This window comes from Epinephelus lanceolatus, chromosome 7 (genome assembly GCF_041903045.1).
Source record: "Epinephelus lanceolatus isolate andai-2023 chromosome 7, ASM4190304v1, whole genome shotgun sequence".
Classification (NCBI taxonomy): Eukaryota; Metazoa; Chordata; class Actinopteri; order Perciformes; family Serranidae; genus Epinephelus; species Epinephelus lanceolatus.
In genome coordinates, this window is record NC_135740.1 from 4,901,942 (window position 1) to 4,918,025 (window position 16,084).

A 16,084-nucleotide genomic window follows, 5' to 3' on the forward strand; every position below is an offset into this window, starting at 1 on the left:
TGTTTTCTATACTGTACAATAACTTGAAAATAGGAATTGTGTTTTTGTTACCTGAGAATGAGTTGTTTATATCTACAAACAGAGCTTGTTTATGGAGATCACCATGTTGCACTGCCATGTTTCTACAGTAGCCCAGAATAGACAAACAAAACACTGGCACCTGCCATTGTAGTCAGAAGCTCATTTGCAATAAGCAGTGTCAGACTGTCACTGTTTTGTAACACGAAACCACTTCATTTAGTGTTTTTTCCCGTTTAAATCACCTGTACTGTTTTTTTTTTTAGAGAGGAGAAGATCTCTGCCAGCCCATTCTCATCCTGTGGCAAAAACCACCTTTGGCTGTGGTATGATACGCCACTGTGCGGCATTAGCTTGTAATGTGACCAGACAGAACCTTTAGCAGTGTTATGATACAATGCTGGTTAGTGGGAAAGCACCTGTCATGGCAGTATGACACACGGACAGGCGGTGTCAGTTAAAACGTGGCTGGATGGCACCTGTCGTGGTGGTATGTCATGCCACAGGTTGGCATCAGTTTGAAATGCTGCCAGTAATGATGGTATATAAGGAGCTAGAAAGTCCCTATACGTTGGGTAGGAGGGGAGAACGGGGGCCCACCGTTCGCTTTCCATATGAACGTAGATGTGTTTTTTTTTAAAACCTAACTCTGGGATTTTGTTGCCTAAACTTAATGTTTGGTGATGTCCCGGCGTTGGTAAAGGCATCCCTGAACATCAACAGCAGATGCAGGAGGATACCTAGCAATAGTATTGTGTAATAGTAATATGTAGACATGAAAGTCCACTGACAAAGATATGTGACAACTTGGGATGAGAATGTGTTTGCTCTGTGGATTATTCTTTTTCCACTGTAAACCTCTACCGTGTTGGTTAAAAAAGGTTATCAGAGAAAAAAAGATAAACACACATTAGCAAGTGGTGGGTGAGCCGATTCCACTGACATGCCAAATATCATGGGAGATACACTGATTTACAGTGAAACTGCTTTATTCAGTGTTTTTAGCAGTTTTAGTAGAGGAAGAGACCTCTGCGAATAATTCAGCTCACAGTAAAAACATCCTGAACTAAGAACACTGAAGGAATTCTAACCAGGAGAAGTTTTAGCTGGTTCCATCTGCAGTTCATTGCTCGATGCTAACAAATCCCCCTAAAAAAAAAAAAAAAAAAAAAAAAAAAAAAGCCTTGTTGTCTCATTGGTGGATGTTTCAGTGGACTTTTAGTGCCCTGTGTATGTCATCATTTATATACTCAAGTTTTTTTCCATTGCATTTTGTCACATTCTGTTTTTATAGTTACATTTACTTTTTAAGCTCAGTCAAATGTAAAACTTTCAGCAATATTTCAACTTTTTTTTTTTTTTAATATTTAGCATTTCCTCAGCTTTTTAACCCTTTGAACACTTTTAAAAAAACATTTTAACCATTTCACAAGTCTTAAGCATTTTAAACTCTTTCACAAAACTTTTATGGGACATTTTACGCTCATAGTAATGACCTATTTATAAATGAATTTCCCTTGTCCATGTGACTGTTCACAGCAAATTGAGAAGAGAATTCTTGGTGTTAAGCTAGGCATACACTAGTAGAGTTAATTATACTCTGGATAGAGTCAAATCCATTATAATTAACTCTCAGTCGATAAATAGTTGTTGTCAAAACCGAGTGTAAAAAGGAAGTGTCACTAAATCAAACCTGTAAGTGTACATTTTTTTTAAAAATTTTTTTGTATACTTTATTAATCCCTGAGGGGAAATTCAATTTTTCACTCTGTTGTCAATTACACACAGGTCCGAACACACACATGCACAAACAGGACCTATACATGCACAAAGTGGAGAGATGTCAGAGTGGGCTGCCCATGACAGGCGCTCCGAGCGGTTGGGGGGTTCTGTGCCTTGCTCAGGGGCACCTCGGCAGTGCCCAGGAGGTGAACTGGCACCTCTCCAGCTACCAGTCCACGCTCCATATTTTGGTCCGGACGGGGACTTGAACAAGCGACCCTCCGGTTCCCAACCCAAGTCCCTATTGGACTGTTTAAATATTAACTCTGAACTTCTCACTCTAAACTCTGATCCTGAATTTTACACTTAAAGTGTTGACGTCGTCCCTCCCCCACACTGTAACTTTAGCTATGAGTACGAACACCGCTCTGCTGAAGCTAGAGCTGTGTCTGGACTGCGTCTCAATCGGTCTGCTGAAGCTAAAGTAACGTCTCAACTTTTAACGGTTATACTGTTCGGTAAGTACATGAAATACTATCTGCTAATATTACATTTTATATTTATATTTCTCTTAGGGCACCTGGTCGTTTTGCAATGGTGAGCCACTGTAACTTTAATCGTCACACTGTTACTAACCACCCTAACACCTGTTTAACAAGCTAAAGTTAGAGGTTAGCATTCATGCCTAGTCTCACTGTAACATAAAAAGTGAGTGACGGCAGTAAATTCTAAGTTTGGCTTGACGTTTTGGCTGAGTGAGACGAGTGTCATGCACTTTGTAACCATAGATATATAACGTTATGAGACAATGCTCTAATGGTTAGGAACTGCTAGCTAACGTTAGCGTGCTAAAGTGGCACTAATGCTACAGGTTGACAGCTGCTAGCCAGCCCTTAAAGTCTGTTTTAAATCTTTGTCCGAACCGTGAGTAAGTAATGTTAATTTCTACATTATTATTATTTTTCCCAGTAACAGACAAATTTAGTCTGCAGGCTCAACTTGTGACTGAAGGTGTGCTCAGCTTGACTAATACATCAGATACTGAGGTTGATGAAGACACATTTGATGAGCTGATCAAGTCAGGGGTGCGAAACTTCAAGGTTGGATATCACCAGTACCCAGTAACAGGTAAGGATATGTTGTCATGATTTTTTTCATCATTCACCAGTTAATAAATTATTATTTTTTATTTAAATTGATTCCTCTCTGAACTTTTTTTTAGATATTGCTATTACTTTGGATGAATCAGAGTCATCTGTATTATCAGACCCATCACCTTCTCCAGCATCATTGCCAGACCGTCCAGCATCACCAGCTTCGACACCACACTTTGCAGCACCATCACCATCTTCTTCCATTTCATCAGATTCTACTATTATCCTCTCAACCACAAAGAACAGGAAGAGGGCCATGAAAGACCTGGATCGTGATGAAATTAGGTCAGAAATTATGGCACAGAGTACCAGATTGACTTGTTTGTATGCACTGGAACATCCCATGATGACCTACCTGCGGTGGCCGACAAGGGCCAAACGCACTGCAACGGCCAAATGCGTCTCAGTTAGAGAAAACAGCTTCAAGTACAGAAACGATTCAAATTCACAAACTCAAACACAAGTCTAAACGAGGTACAAAAAGAGGAACGTGGTGTAAATGAAAAAACGTGCTGCAAAAAACAAAGACAAATGCATCATCATCAAACGTGCTGCAAATAGAGAAACGATGCAAAGCACAAAACGATACAAACCAAGAAACCATCTTCAAAAGAAAAACGCTTCATAACCGGGAAGTGCTCCAAACCTGCAGGGGGCGCTCTCAGCGTAACAGCTCAATGGAAAGACACACGGGATGGAGAGAGAGACAGAACTGCTGACTGAACCACGGTGTTTCAACATACAGCGGGAACGGTAATGTGACTTTTATTTGATTATATTATATATTATGTTTATATCACTGTACAATGCTGCACATTACATGACGTTTATTTTATTGCATTTTACACCAGACGTCACAAGGCTGCACATTTGCATGTAGATTAGCCTGCTTAATAAGATAAGATGTTTAGAGACTGATATAAAACACCCGTTTTAATAGTACAATAAAAAGCCCTCTTATCACAGTCTTCCATAACATACAACGCTGCACATTACGTGTTATGCTTGTTAATGACAGCAGTTAACTTGTAAGCAGTTATGAATGATCTCCACTGTGTGTATATATCAAGAGGTAGTGAAGAGTATTAATACTCATCTCAATAACATTACTTATCACGTTTCTCATTTTTAGTTTTCTAGATTACACTGATCTATCATCTTTTTTCTAGGCTACTATGTTTTGCCCTTACTGTGGACAAGATCTGGGAACAATTCACATGTTCTGTGGCTCATGTGGCTCCAATGTGCAATTTTTGGCAGAGGCAGACAACAGTAAGTGGACTCATATCCAGTTTGTTAATAACATTGATGTAGTTCACACCACGTTCTTATGTAAAATGCATTATATTTGACTTTTAACAGCTTGTGTTGTGTAATAAAGTTACAGTGCTTGGTGATATAGCTAACCAAATCTTGAGGTGATCAGCTGTGTGTCGTTGAGGTGCAGATAGTGAGTATCACTGCCATAGGGTAGAAAAGTAGCATTTATGCAGGTTCTGATGTTAAAGGACTTCCACCGTCCATCAGAGGCAAAGTGTTATAATTCTAATAAAATTCAATCTCTGTCTTTATCTGACTTTATGTTTGTCAGGGTCAGCATCAGATATCCCCACAAAAGAGGATCTAATACAAAGATATTTTAATCACAGCTACAGCAATGCAGAAATTTTGGATTTTTTGGCTTCAAAACACAATGTCCATATGAGCCTTCGCTGCCTGAAGAGGAAGCTGAAAAGTTTGTCTTTATCCAGGCAAAAAGACTACTCTCCTCTTGCCACCGTTCGTGCTGCCATACAGGAAGAGTTAAAGGGTCCAGGTCAACACTATGGCTACCGTTCAATGTGGCAGACACTGCACCTAAAGTACTCTCTGACTGTTAAGAGGGATGACGTTATGGCCCTGATGAGAGAACTTGATCCACAAGGAATTCAACTTCGTGCAAGCAGAAAATTTGTAAAGAGTTTACAGTTCTGATGGACCAAACCATGTCTGGCATGTGGATGGATATGATAAGTTAAAGCTGTACGGTTTTGGAATAAGTGGCTGCATAGATGGATACTCTCGAAAAGTACTGTGGTTGAGATGTGGAGCAAGCAACAATGACCCAGTGGTCATTGCCCAGAATTATCTGAACTGTCTGTCAGAATATGGAATCATTCCAATGCGACTACGCACTGACTGTGGTACTGAAAATGGCACAATGGCGGCAATTCATTGTACCTTAAGATCATCTCACACTGACGACTATGCTGGGGCTGCCAGTCATTTGTACGGCTCTTCAACGGCAAATCAAAGGATTGAAAGCTGGTGGTCATATTTTCGCAAACAGAGGTGTCATTATTATATGTATTTTTTTCTTAGTGTTTTACAAGTTAGAAACACATTTTTAAAATGGACTTTAAAACAGACAATAGAACATTGTGGTCCTTGCATGTTTATTGCTTTTTGATGAACAACAAATTATATTTATCATTAAATTATAACATTTTAGATTGAATCACAATCCAAAAACATAACATGAAATGCATCACCCTAATTCCAGTTTGTGTCTTCAGGTCGCAATTTTGGATGGACCTTCTGAATGATCTGAGAGAGAGAAATCTCTTCAATAGTAGTCATGAGCACACATGCCTCCTGCGATTTGTGTTTATTGATGTGCTACAAAGTGACCTTGATGAATGCAGAGAAAAGTGGAACACTCATACAATCAGACCTGTTAAACAGTCTCGTTGTCCATCTGGTAAACCAGAGGTCATGTACAACCTACCTCACAGGTTAGTTTTCAGTGTTTAACTTTTTATCTTCCCTGAAATAACAGTATAAAACATAACAACAATGAACAACATCATCAAAAGATGTGAAAAATTCTTGCACTTACATAATACTAGAAAAGGTAATAGTCTTAGTCTCAGCTCGTTAGTCAAAGCAACACATAACACTAAGACTATGAATATATTTTCACTCCCAGGTTTGGTGGAACTGACTGTGGGTTTCCAGTTTCACTGGAGGAACTGCGGCCATTTGAGAGTGAGGCAACAATCCGTCCATGTGGAGATCGCCATCTCCAGTCACGCTTTGAGGATCTACAGAGACAAAGTGGTCTAATGCAGCCAATGACCTGGGAGACCTGTGTGGAACTCTATATCACATTGAAGAACATGGCTGATTTGTAACAGAACTGAAAATACAGGTAATAACTGTTGAACTTTAGACACTAAAGGTCAACCTAACAGTTTGTTATACAATAAAAAAAATTAGTACAGTCCAAAACCAGGTGAGTTTTGTATTCCAAAGTCCATGTCCTTTTGAAACTCTTCATAAGTCATTGACAGTGGAATTTCCATTGTGTTTGCACAGGTTCTGCTGCATGGGAAGCTAGACACCCTTTGAAACACCAGCTTTGGTCTTGGGTTAATCCCAGATGGGGGCAGAGAACTGAGTCCTGTGGCGAACATCAGGATGTCAGGGAGGGAAAGTCCTGTTTGTTTATCTGGAAAAAAAAAAAAAAGTTATAAAAATGTGTTTTATTAAACCTGTCATTCATAAAAGATGAGAGAAATGGGAACAATTGTATGAAATGCTACTGTAATAAACCTTCTGTATCGAGGAGATAGTCTCTCCAGAATGCTAGTACTCTGGTTTCCTCTTGGCGTCTTGTGGTGCCTTGTTCACTGAGTTGAACCTCGAAAAGGTTATCCAGTGTTGTGGATGTCAGCTGTTCCACACTTGAGCACATAAATGCCTTGAATATGGATGCATGCTGCTCCAAAGCATGAATCACATTAAGTGCTGAAAGCCCATCCTTGAACCTACAAAATATTCAGAGAGAAAAAACACTCTAAAATGCTTAGAACAATAGCAGTATCAGAGAAAACTGGGAACATTTAAGAGGTATTTCAACAGTTTGGCAAAATGGTCTACTGCTATAATCCCTATAGTCATATGAGTAGGTACATTACCTTCTATTATCAGTGCCTGTTATGGCAATAGGTCAATTTGCCAAAATGTTGAACTATTGCTTTAAGCATACTAATTACTAGATAATTGATACAATTAACTTCATGTAACGTCTTAAAAATTTGAATGAATGAATATGTGAAAATAAAGCACATTACCTTTGTATTGAGAAATGGTTGCGGTAAATGAAGTACCACTGCATGAAGTCCTGATTATCTTCTTGTCCAACACAACATTTGGGTACTGAAGACAACCAGCAGTCTGCAACAGACTTGAATGTTTGTCGATCACTGCATGCAGTTCATCCAGTGCTGCTGCACTGGATATCTGGGAGACAATTACCATACATTTAAGTGAAATGCCACCAACTTCCCATACTGAAAGATAAATATGGAAAGAAATCAAACAATTTTCATATTGTCCATGCTATAAAATAGGAAGGAGGGGCTTAATTAAGCTAATGTTCTGAGATAGTGCAAACTGGATTTTACTACAAAGGGTTGGGTTGTTAGATTACAAGTATTCACTATTCATGTTTAAAAAAAGATGGAACAAATACCTGAGAACAGATATTTGGTTTAAAAAAAGGAATTCAGGGGCAGAATTAGTCAAAATTTTGTTTTAGTGGTTGAGATAGACTATAGATAGATAGTTGAGAAAGTTGTTGTGTGATAACACTTTGTGAGCTTTGTTGATTTGACAACACACCTCAAGCAAGGAAGCTCTCATGGTATCATCTGTGATGTCCTCAATCCTTGCTTCAATATCAACGGTCGATTTTCCCATGAGGTGGTCGTAGAGCATTTCCGACAAGAATCGAGGGCCTGGACCACCATGGACTATTGATGTAGCGATCATCCTCCCAACATGAAAATATTCATCATCTCTGGCAGCTGTTGATATTTTACCATCCATTAGTGCCACTATTAAAATCAGTTTCAAGTCCACATGAAAATGCATACCAGAGATAATTTCACTGAATCCAGGTGCAGAGCTAAAACCAGATGTTGAATTTCCAGTATGAATTCCAAAATTATTTTCAGAAATGCAATGTACTTAATTTAAGTCTGAAACAATAAAATGTTTACCTGCACAGTCAAACGTGAGAAATTTCCTGTCTTCTGGACCATCAAAGATTCTCTTTGATCAAAGGCAGTCCATCAGCAGGGTGAGGAACTCCCGTTTGGGACCACCAGTGTCCACTGCATCCTCTGCTCGCCCCTCATCATCAGTGAACTTAACCAAAATTTCATGTGATGGGTCGTAAGATGATCGCTTAAAGCCTCTGTTGAACCTGCTGTATGATGTATTGGTAATCTTGGAGGCCAGTTCTGAAACAATGTTTTCAGCACTCAAGCTCAAACCCTGTGGACTGTAAGAGAATATCAGTGTACATGATTTCCAATATTGGAGCCAAAAATAACAATGAGGTACTAACTAGTAATACATCATACCTTTCCTCTGCAGGGTAGTCTGTGTGGTCATCTGAGTCAGACTCACTGTCAACAACTATAGGTGCATATACGCTGGTGTAGTTGCTGCAGGGAAAGAGTTCATAGACTCAACTGTAAAATGCACAGTTAACTGTTTTTGTTTGTTTGTTTGTTTTACAAAGAATGACAAGCCAATGATACCTGAATAAAAGGTACATTCTTACACTGCCCAGAAATTTAAAAAATGTGTTTGTTGGAGTTCTAATGTTATTTTGACTTTGGGGGTGAGTTGGGGTAGCTGTTTGAAAATGTAGAAAGACTAGTCTTTAGTAAGCTTTTTGTAATGATGCAATCTAGCAATAAAAATGAATATTAATAAAAAGAAAGTATGAAACATATAAAGGGATTGCAGGAAATAGGCTAAATGTTAGCATAACACCTTCCATTTTTTAACTATTTATTATTTTCTTCATTCAACACATATTTACACACACTAACCAAACATGTTAAGGTTGAACTGTCCACCAGCTTACCTATAGCAGGTATTCAGATTCTGTGAAGATTTTAACTGTTCCTGGGCAGGTGGTTGCTGTCCATCCTAAATAAAAATAATACATTTTTAAGTTAATCAATTAGTCACTCAGCAGTGTTACCTGCTTAGAACTAATGCACATCATAAAGGATGGATACAAAGGACTTAGGATGACTAAGTGAATTTCCAAAATTATTTACTGGTATTTCACAAATTTATAGACAATCAATACTATTGAGTATAATCTTTTTTTTTTTAACTTACTTGATGAGATTCTGGTTGTAGGCACCTGGAGGGTCTAGGAATAACACATAATGCATGAATTTCCCTGCTCCAGTACTGATTACTTGTTTTGTTTATAAAGCAAATACATCACTTGACAAAGGCAATTTTTACCCCTGCAAAATGTTCTCCATTCCTGGGGTGCTCACATTATCTGGAATGTCCCAGACCTGCATACAAAACATAATATAAACACATAACAAATTAGATTAAATGCAATTTTCTAACTTAAAGGGATAGTTCAACATTATGGCAAATTGGCCTATTGCCATATTCTCTGCAGTCACGAGTAGGTACATTACCTTCAATTATCAGTGCCTGTTGTTTTGAGACCGGGGGGCAGAGGCACAAGCTGCTTAGCGAACAAAATGGAGGTGGACAGAATGAGTCTGTCTGTCCTTCAAATCATCAAATACATAATCAAACAACTCCAAAATGCTCTCGTGGACAAGTTGTGACCTGTACATTCACCTAAAGTGCATATAGTGCAATTTATTTGCTTCATGTGTCATAATGTTACATAATTATGTATTATTATTTCATAGTGTGGTGAATATGCAGGTCACTACTTTTCCACAAGAGCATTTTGGAGTAGTTGGATTGCTTATTTGATGAGACGGACTCATACCATCCACTCCATTCTGTTCTCCAAATGGCTCACGCCCCACCCAGGATCTCAAAACTGATAGGTAAAGGTCATGTATCTAGCAATAGGCCAGTTTACCAAAATGTTGAACTATCGCTTTAACATGTATGCACTTACCACAGTGTCAGAGAGATCACTTTCCACAGATGGCAAGTTCACATGGACAACACTGTCATCTTCAGTTGAAGACTGTTCAGTACAACCTTTGAAAAAATACATTTAGACAAAAATTACTATAATGTTTTGAGTAATTGGCAGAATTTATCTTGCACAGATAAGATATAGTGATAAGATGAGATATAGATAGATATACGATAAGTGGAAAGACTCTGAAAATCAAACCATGAATGAAATATGAAATGGAACACTTACAACTGGTTTCAAAATCCTCTGCAGTGCAAATGTATAGTGTTATCTTCTGGTAGGCCTTCCCTATTGCCTCCTTGTACTTCCGGACAGTGAAAGGGTCATCTGTTCCTGGGATCTTTATCACTTGTCTGCCATCAGGGTACAACAAAACATGGACAACATCCTGCATGTCCTGGTTAAAATCCATTTGTTTTTTAACAGCAGCAGCCAATAACTGCTCTGATGACCAGTGAGGCTGAATGTCAAGAGGGAGTGACTTCCCTCTTACAGGTTTTAGGGAGTCACCTGTCAACCTCATAACTCCAACATAAATCTGCAAAATAACAAATAACATAGTAAATAAAATGGAAATTGATACAACATGACAAATCGATATGATAGGTCACTTAACAAGGTGTGGGTCTACACTGACAGCTAAATCTATGCAACAACCTATGTAATGTAAACAACAGTTCATACCTTCACTGGTTTCTGTTTCTTTTCACTCTGCACTGGTGCTAGGTTGTGGAACATCAACTTGTGCACGAGTGGCAGGTGTCTCCTCATTGACATGCTTTAAAAAAGTTATGTTTTTGCCACATGCACAGCAAAAGGCAGGGGAAGCTGTAAGTGCAGATCCACAGAATGGACAGTACATCTGCAAAAGGAAAAAAAGGACAGGGAATGTCCTTTTTATGGAAGACTATGATAAGAGGGCTTTTTAATGTACTATTAAAACGGGTGTTTTATATCAATCTCTAAACATCTTATCTTATTAAGCAGGCTAATCTACATGCAAATGTGCAGCCTTGTGACGTCTGGTGTAAAATGCAATAAAATAAACGTCATGTAATGTGCAGCATTGCACAGTGATATAAACATAATATATAAATATAATCAAATAAAAGTCATATTACCGTTCCCGCTGTATGTTGAAACACCGTGGTTCAGTCAGCTGTTCTGTCTCTCTCTCCATCCCGTGTGTCTTTCCATTGAGCTGTTACGCTGAGAGCGCCCCCTGCAGGTTTGGAGCACTTCCCGGTTATGAAGCATTTTTCTTTTGAAGATGGTTTCTTGGTTTGTATCGTTTTGTGCTTTGCATCGTTTCTCTATTTGCAGCACGTTTGATGATGATGCATTTGTCTTTGTTTTTTGCAGCACGTTTTTTCATTTACACCACGTTCCTCTTTTTGTACCTCGTTTAGACTTGTGTTTGAGTTTGTGAATTTGAATCGTTTCTGTACTTGAAGCTGTTTTCTCTAACTGAGACGCATTTGGCTGTTGCAGTGCATTTGGCCCTTGTCGGCCACCGTACCTACCTGTATTTAAGAAAATCATGAACAATGTGCTTTCATAATAGGCTGGGCTGTTGACACACTGTACTTTGATGAACACTCATGCTTACTGTATAGAGGAGCAAAGTGATGAACATACTGTGATTTTCATTGACCTGCTGACGTTTGATAAGCAATGAGAGTTTATTTTAGCAAACTTTATTTTCCAAGTAATTTTTAGGAATATATAAGAACTATATTTACACCTTTTAAGTGTTATGTTGAGGAAAAACTAAATCTGGTTGGTGTTAAGAAGTGTTAAATTTTAACTCCAAAAAAGAGTCAAAATTACACTAACTTAGTGTAAAGGTACCAACACTCAAAAGTGTTAAATTAACACTGAGGTGTGGACCCATATAGACACTTTAAAAGTGTTAAGATCAACTCTTACAGTGTTAATTTGGGTATGCAGATTTTACTGTGTTTAACTGCCTTTCATTGCCTGCCTCATTGCCATTGAATCTTATTACATAATGACGAAAACTGGTCTGTGGGTGTGTCTGTCTGTGTCTCTGTTCCACGTTTTTCTCCTGACTGACTTGGTCAATCCATGTGAAATTTGGCACAGTGGTAGAGGGTCATGGGAGGATGCGAATGAAGCAGTATTACATCAGTTGGTCAAAGGGTGGCGCTATAGCAACCGATTGAATTTGCAAACTTTGAATGGGCATATCTCATGCCCCGTATGTTGTAGAGACATGAAACTTTGCACAGAGATGAACCCATAACTTCCGGTTATATAGATTTTTCACCATTTTGAATTTTTTGAAAAACACTTAAAATCGATCCCTTCCTAGGAAGTTTGACCGATCTGCATGAAACTGAACATAATCTAGGGACCAATATCTAAAGTTCCCTCTTGGCAAAAGTTGGAAAACTTACTAAAACTGAGCTTCTATAAGGCAATGAATATTGTGGAGGGCGTGGCTCATCACATAAAGGTGTATAACATCTCAAGGGTTTCACCGATCACCACGCAACTTTGTAGGCATATGATCACACATAATCTGAGGGGACCCCTCCATTATTGACCCCATCAAACAAAATGGGGGCGCTAGAGAGCTAATTTCTTATCTAGGCCTAACCGCCATATTGATTTTTACTAAACTTGGTAGATATGTAGAACAGGACGCCTCAAGGTGACTGGAGAAATTAAATCTAATTGGCAACTGGGTGGCGCTATAACAACAGAAAAATGCTTAAAAATGGCTAAAATGCAACCGATCACTGTGGCTCCCCCTGTGGCCGAATGTTTTGGGGTTTTTTTCTAATTTTTGGTATGACTAAGTCATGCCATGGTATGCTGTACATAATCATGGAAACTGTCAGTGTGTCATTCTGTCAGTCAGTCATTCTGTCTGTTCCACGTTTTTCAAAAACTCTGTCTGAATACAATGCTCTTCTTAATGGGTTCAGTTGACTATTTAATCTGCAATTTCCTATGACCTGTATCCCAAACACACACCATGTGAAACTGTACGTGGGCAACTGTGCACTCAGTGGGTATGGACTAGTTTACACTAATGATCAGCTTTTACATGAAATCAGTCTAACACATATGCACCATACAGCTCATCATTTTCATTAATGTCTGATATTTTACAGACCAAATGATAAGTTGTTTAATTGAGAAATTATCAGTTGATGAATTGATAATGAAAGTAGTCGTTATTTGTTGCTCTAATATGATTAAAAGAACTGTGGTGAATCATTTGGAATTTTGTCTAATTACAAAACATCTTAGTCAAAGAACTATTTGTGTTTCTATTCATCATTACATCTAGTTGGCCAGTTAAACCTGCTTTTTGTACCAAAGTGTGTCACTTAAAAACCGAATCAAATGTCTTCCTGTGACAGATAGAAAATACTTCTCTTTTTCGTGGTATTAATGAGGATGGTGGTTTCATCTCTAATCTCTAAACCACAGCAGACAAGATTGCAACTGTGTACATGAGGTGGAAGGGAAAAAAAATGTAATTCTGTAAATGAGCAACGGAAATGTTTTTTGTGCTTTCTTCTTCTGTTCTTTCAAACTCCCTCACACTGATCTAGCATCCTATTAACAAAGACAGGGAAGAAGAAGACAGCTTGAAAGCAAACGTGGATGTAAACATTAGACAATAGAAGTTCAATCAGGAGACATGGGTAACTGAAGTAAAGATAATTGTTTATTACAGATCGCAAGTGTACAGATTAACAGATGATATGTGATTATCAAGACAGAAAAATTTTGGTGCTTAGTTCAGACACTGGGGTTGGTGGCGACTGGTGACTGCTGAGACTGATAGACTGATGAATCTGTGAAGACTAGACGGTAACAGGGAGGTGGAGTGTGTGCACAACAGCAGCATGAATGTACGAATGTAGCATGAACGAACAATTTGATCAGACAATAGGGTAACTAATATCTCAACTCACAGTCCCAGATGATGACAGCAAGAAATTATGAATGAGCATACATGCGAGGAGTGAATGGCAAATGGTATAAGAAATAAATTACAGGCTTAGCATGCAAAAGAACAGTCTTCCTGACTGAACTTTGACTAGCTTCATATACATCAAAAATAACTTTGCTGTTAGCACCTGTTTCCCTAAGACCTTCCCCTTGAAATGCCCAATCTGCTCTGATTGGTCTGTGCTTTCAGTCTTCTGCATTTGCACTGTCAGCGTCTCTGCAACCAACCCACTGTGACCAAGTTTAGTTGCACTTCTGCCATAAATCTCACTACATTCACACTTCTAAACCAAGTGGCAATGTCTGGGCCTGAAAAATGAAGCAAGTGACAAGTGACAAAAAATTTAAATTATTTTAAAAATCTTATTGTGCAGTAAAGACATGAAGACATATCTGTTGGTTCTTACAGCCTACAACAGAACATGTAATGTGCTTTGTTCCTGTGTTACCAGGTCTGTGATAGCAAGGAAATCACAGTGGCAGACAGCAAGGTAGATTCAGTGGGCGGGGAAGGTCAGGGACTTTATGTTGAAAAGCTATGAAAAAGTACATTTTGCATAATATTTGTCTTTGTACACATGCTGCTTTTTTTTGCACCCTCTAATCCATTGTTTTTAATGTAGTTGCACGGCAGGCACACTGAAATGCCAGAGCAATGCAGTTGCAGCACACACACGTCCCAGAGTGCCTATTTATTTGGGTGCGCCCTGAGATAAACTGAGTTCAACTTTTGGAACGCAGCGGCACACACCGCATGTCGTGACAAGGAACAACCAGTCACAGCTGACTGATATCTTTCCCTTGTTCAGTAAATATCAGTCTGATAAATAGGAAGAAGCAATTAATTAACGAACCACTTGCTCTCAGTATGTACTTTTAAACATGGACTAAGGTTTTAAGCCATCGGGCCAGCCGAACCGCATTAGCGAGGCGCCAACTTTTAAAAATCGTTTAAATGTGGGAGACCTACAACTCACCACCTGAAGCGGACTGCCCCCTTAAACTGGGGAAGGTTCCCTTGGACATTTCGGCCCCACGACCGAGGGTAAAAATTTTAACTCACCTCTGTGTGTTGATACTGTGTCCCGGGGGACGGATCTCCAGCACAGGCCGCAGGTATGTTGGCCTCTGGAGCTGCCGCTGGATAACAGGTATGACATCCTAAGCCTGCAGGACTTCCCTCCCGTGGATGCTTCGTCCAGCTTGCCTGAGGAACCTGTAGGCCTACATCCAGCTGGCCGTGGCCCTCACCAGTCCAGGAATCGGCGTCTGCTCGTCCAGCCTGACCCCTCCCCTCCATCCCGGTCAGGAGGAACCGCGGCCCGGTGCCACAAACATCGGGCTCCATCCCGTCACTGTCGTACCTCCAGGCAGTCGGAGGCGCGCACTCAGGAGCAGCGCACCTCCTCAGTGCTAGTGATCGGGACTTCCATGGTCAGGCACGTGGAAGTGCACAACGGCCGCACCTTCTGCCACCCTGGTGCCCGTGTCAGTGAGGTTGCATCCTCTGCCCTCCAGCTGACTGCACGGCACAGCTCGGCCTCCACGCTGGTCCTGGAGGCCGGTATCAACGACCTCAGGAACCAGCAGTCAGAGGTCCTCAAGCAGGACTTCATCTCCCTGGTGGACCGCCTGCTGGACACGGGGAAGCGGCTAATTATTTCCGGCCCGCTTCCCCCACCTTGTTATGGTGACGTCACCACCAGCTGCTTTCGTCAGCTGCACCTGTGGCTGAAGGGATACTGCTTGTCCAAAAGTATCCCTTTTGTGTACAATTTTATAGCTTTTTAAACAAACCCCACCTTTTTAAACGGGGCAGCCTCCACCCAAACCAGGAGGGATCACGGCTTTTATCAGTCAACATTGACCTGACCGTCCGATCCTGCACCACAGCCACCTCCTGATTCACTGCTCACCCACCTACACCCTCCTCCACTACACATTGCACCACACACACTTCTCCCTCAGTAGCACCTTCTCTGCAACCGGAAACACAGGACATTCACACCATAAAAACTATCATTACACTTACAAAGTATAAAGAGCCTCATGTCTGCCCGGGTTGGGGAAGTCTCTATGGCGGCGCTCCCTGTGGCTGTGGACCGTGGACCGTGGGCCCTCTCAGTGTGGACGGCCCCCAGAGGTGGCTTTTTCCTTGCCTCGGGTCCCGGTGCTCGGCCATGTCTCTTTAGTGATAGTGTGT

At 40.2% G+C, this 16,084-nt stretch overlaps 1 protein-coding gene and 1 long non-coding RNA gene across 2 annotated transcripts; both read right to left on the bottom strand.

Moving 5' to 3' along the window:
* Nucleotides 1-5,330: 5,330 nt before the first annotated feature.
* On the bottom strand, nucleotides 5,331-7,709 carry LOC144458322 (G2/M phase-specific E3 ubiquitin-protein ligase-like). The gene is made up of 5 exons (XM_078169675.1): nucleotides 7,560-7,709; nucleotides 7,221-7,228; nucleotides 7,010-7,141; nucleotides 6,489-6,703; nucleotides 5,331-6,384 (listed from the first exon to the last, which is right to left on the bottom strand). Exons 1-5 carry the CDS (start codon nucleotides 7,707-7,709, stop codon nucleotides 6,149-6,151), a joined length of 741 nt encoding a protein of 246 aa, XP_078025801.1. The 3' UTR covers nucleotides 5,331-6,148.
* A 603-nt stretch (nucleotides 7,710-8,312) lies between these two features.
* On the bottom strand, nucleotides 8,313-9,947 carry LOC117260809 (uncharacterized). The gene is made up of 5 exons (XR_013491871.1): nucleotides 9,862-9,947; nucleotides 9,213-9,268; nucleotides 9,081-9,114; nucleotides 8,818-8,882; nucleotides 8,313-8,389 (listed from the first exon to the last, which is right to left on the bottom strand). It is a non-coding gene; the product is annotated as an uncharacterized LOC117260809 (long non-coding RNA).
* Nucleotides 9,948-16,084: the final 6,137 nt, after the last annotated feature.

What these genes read in the sequence shown, in the direction of transcription:
- LOC144458322 (XM_078169675.1), bottom strand. Translation starts at nt 7,709, where the DNA reads ATGATCGCTACATCAATAGTCCATGGTGGTCCAGGCCCTCGATTCTTG. An exon ending in AACCATTTCTCAATACAAAG is followed by an intron (nt 6,704 to 7,009) that starts GTAATGTGCTTT and finishes AATATTTTGTAG; the next exon opens with GTTCAAGGATGGGCTTTCAG. An exon ending in CTATCTCCTCGATACAGAAG is followed by an intron (nt 6,385 to 6,488) that starts GTTTATTACAGT and finishes TTTTTTTTCCAG; the next exon opens with ATAAACAAACAGGACTTTCC.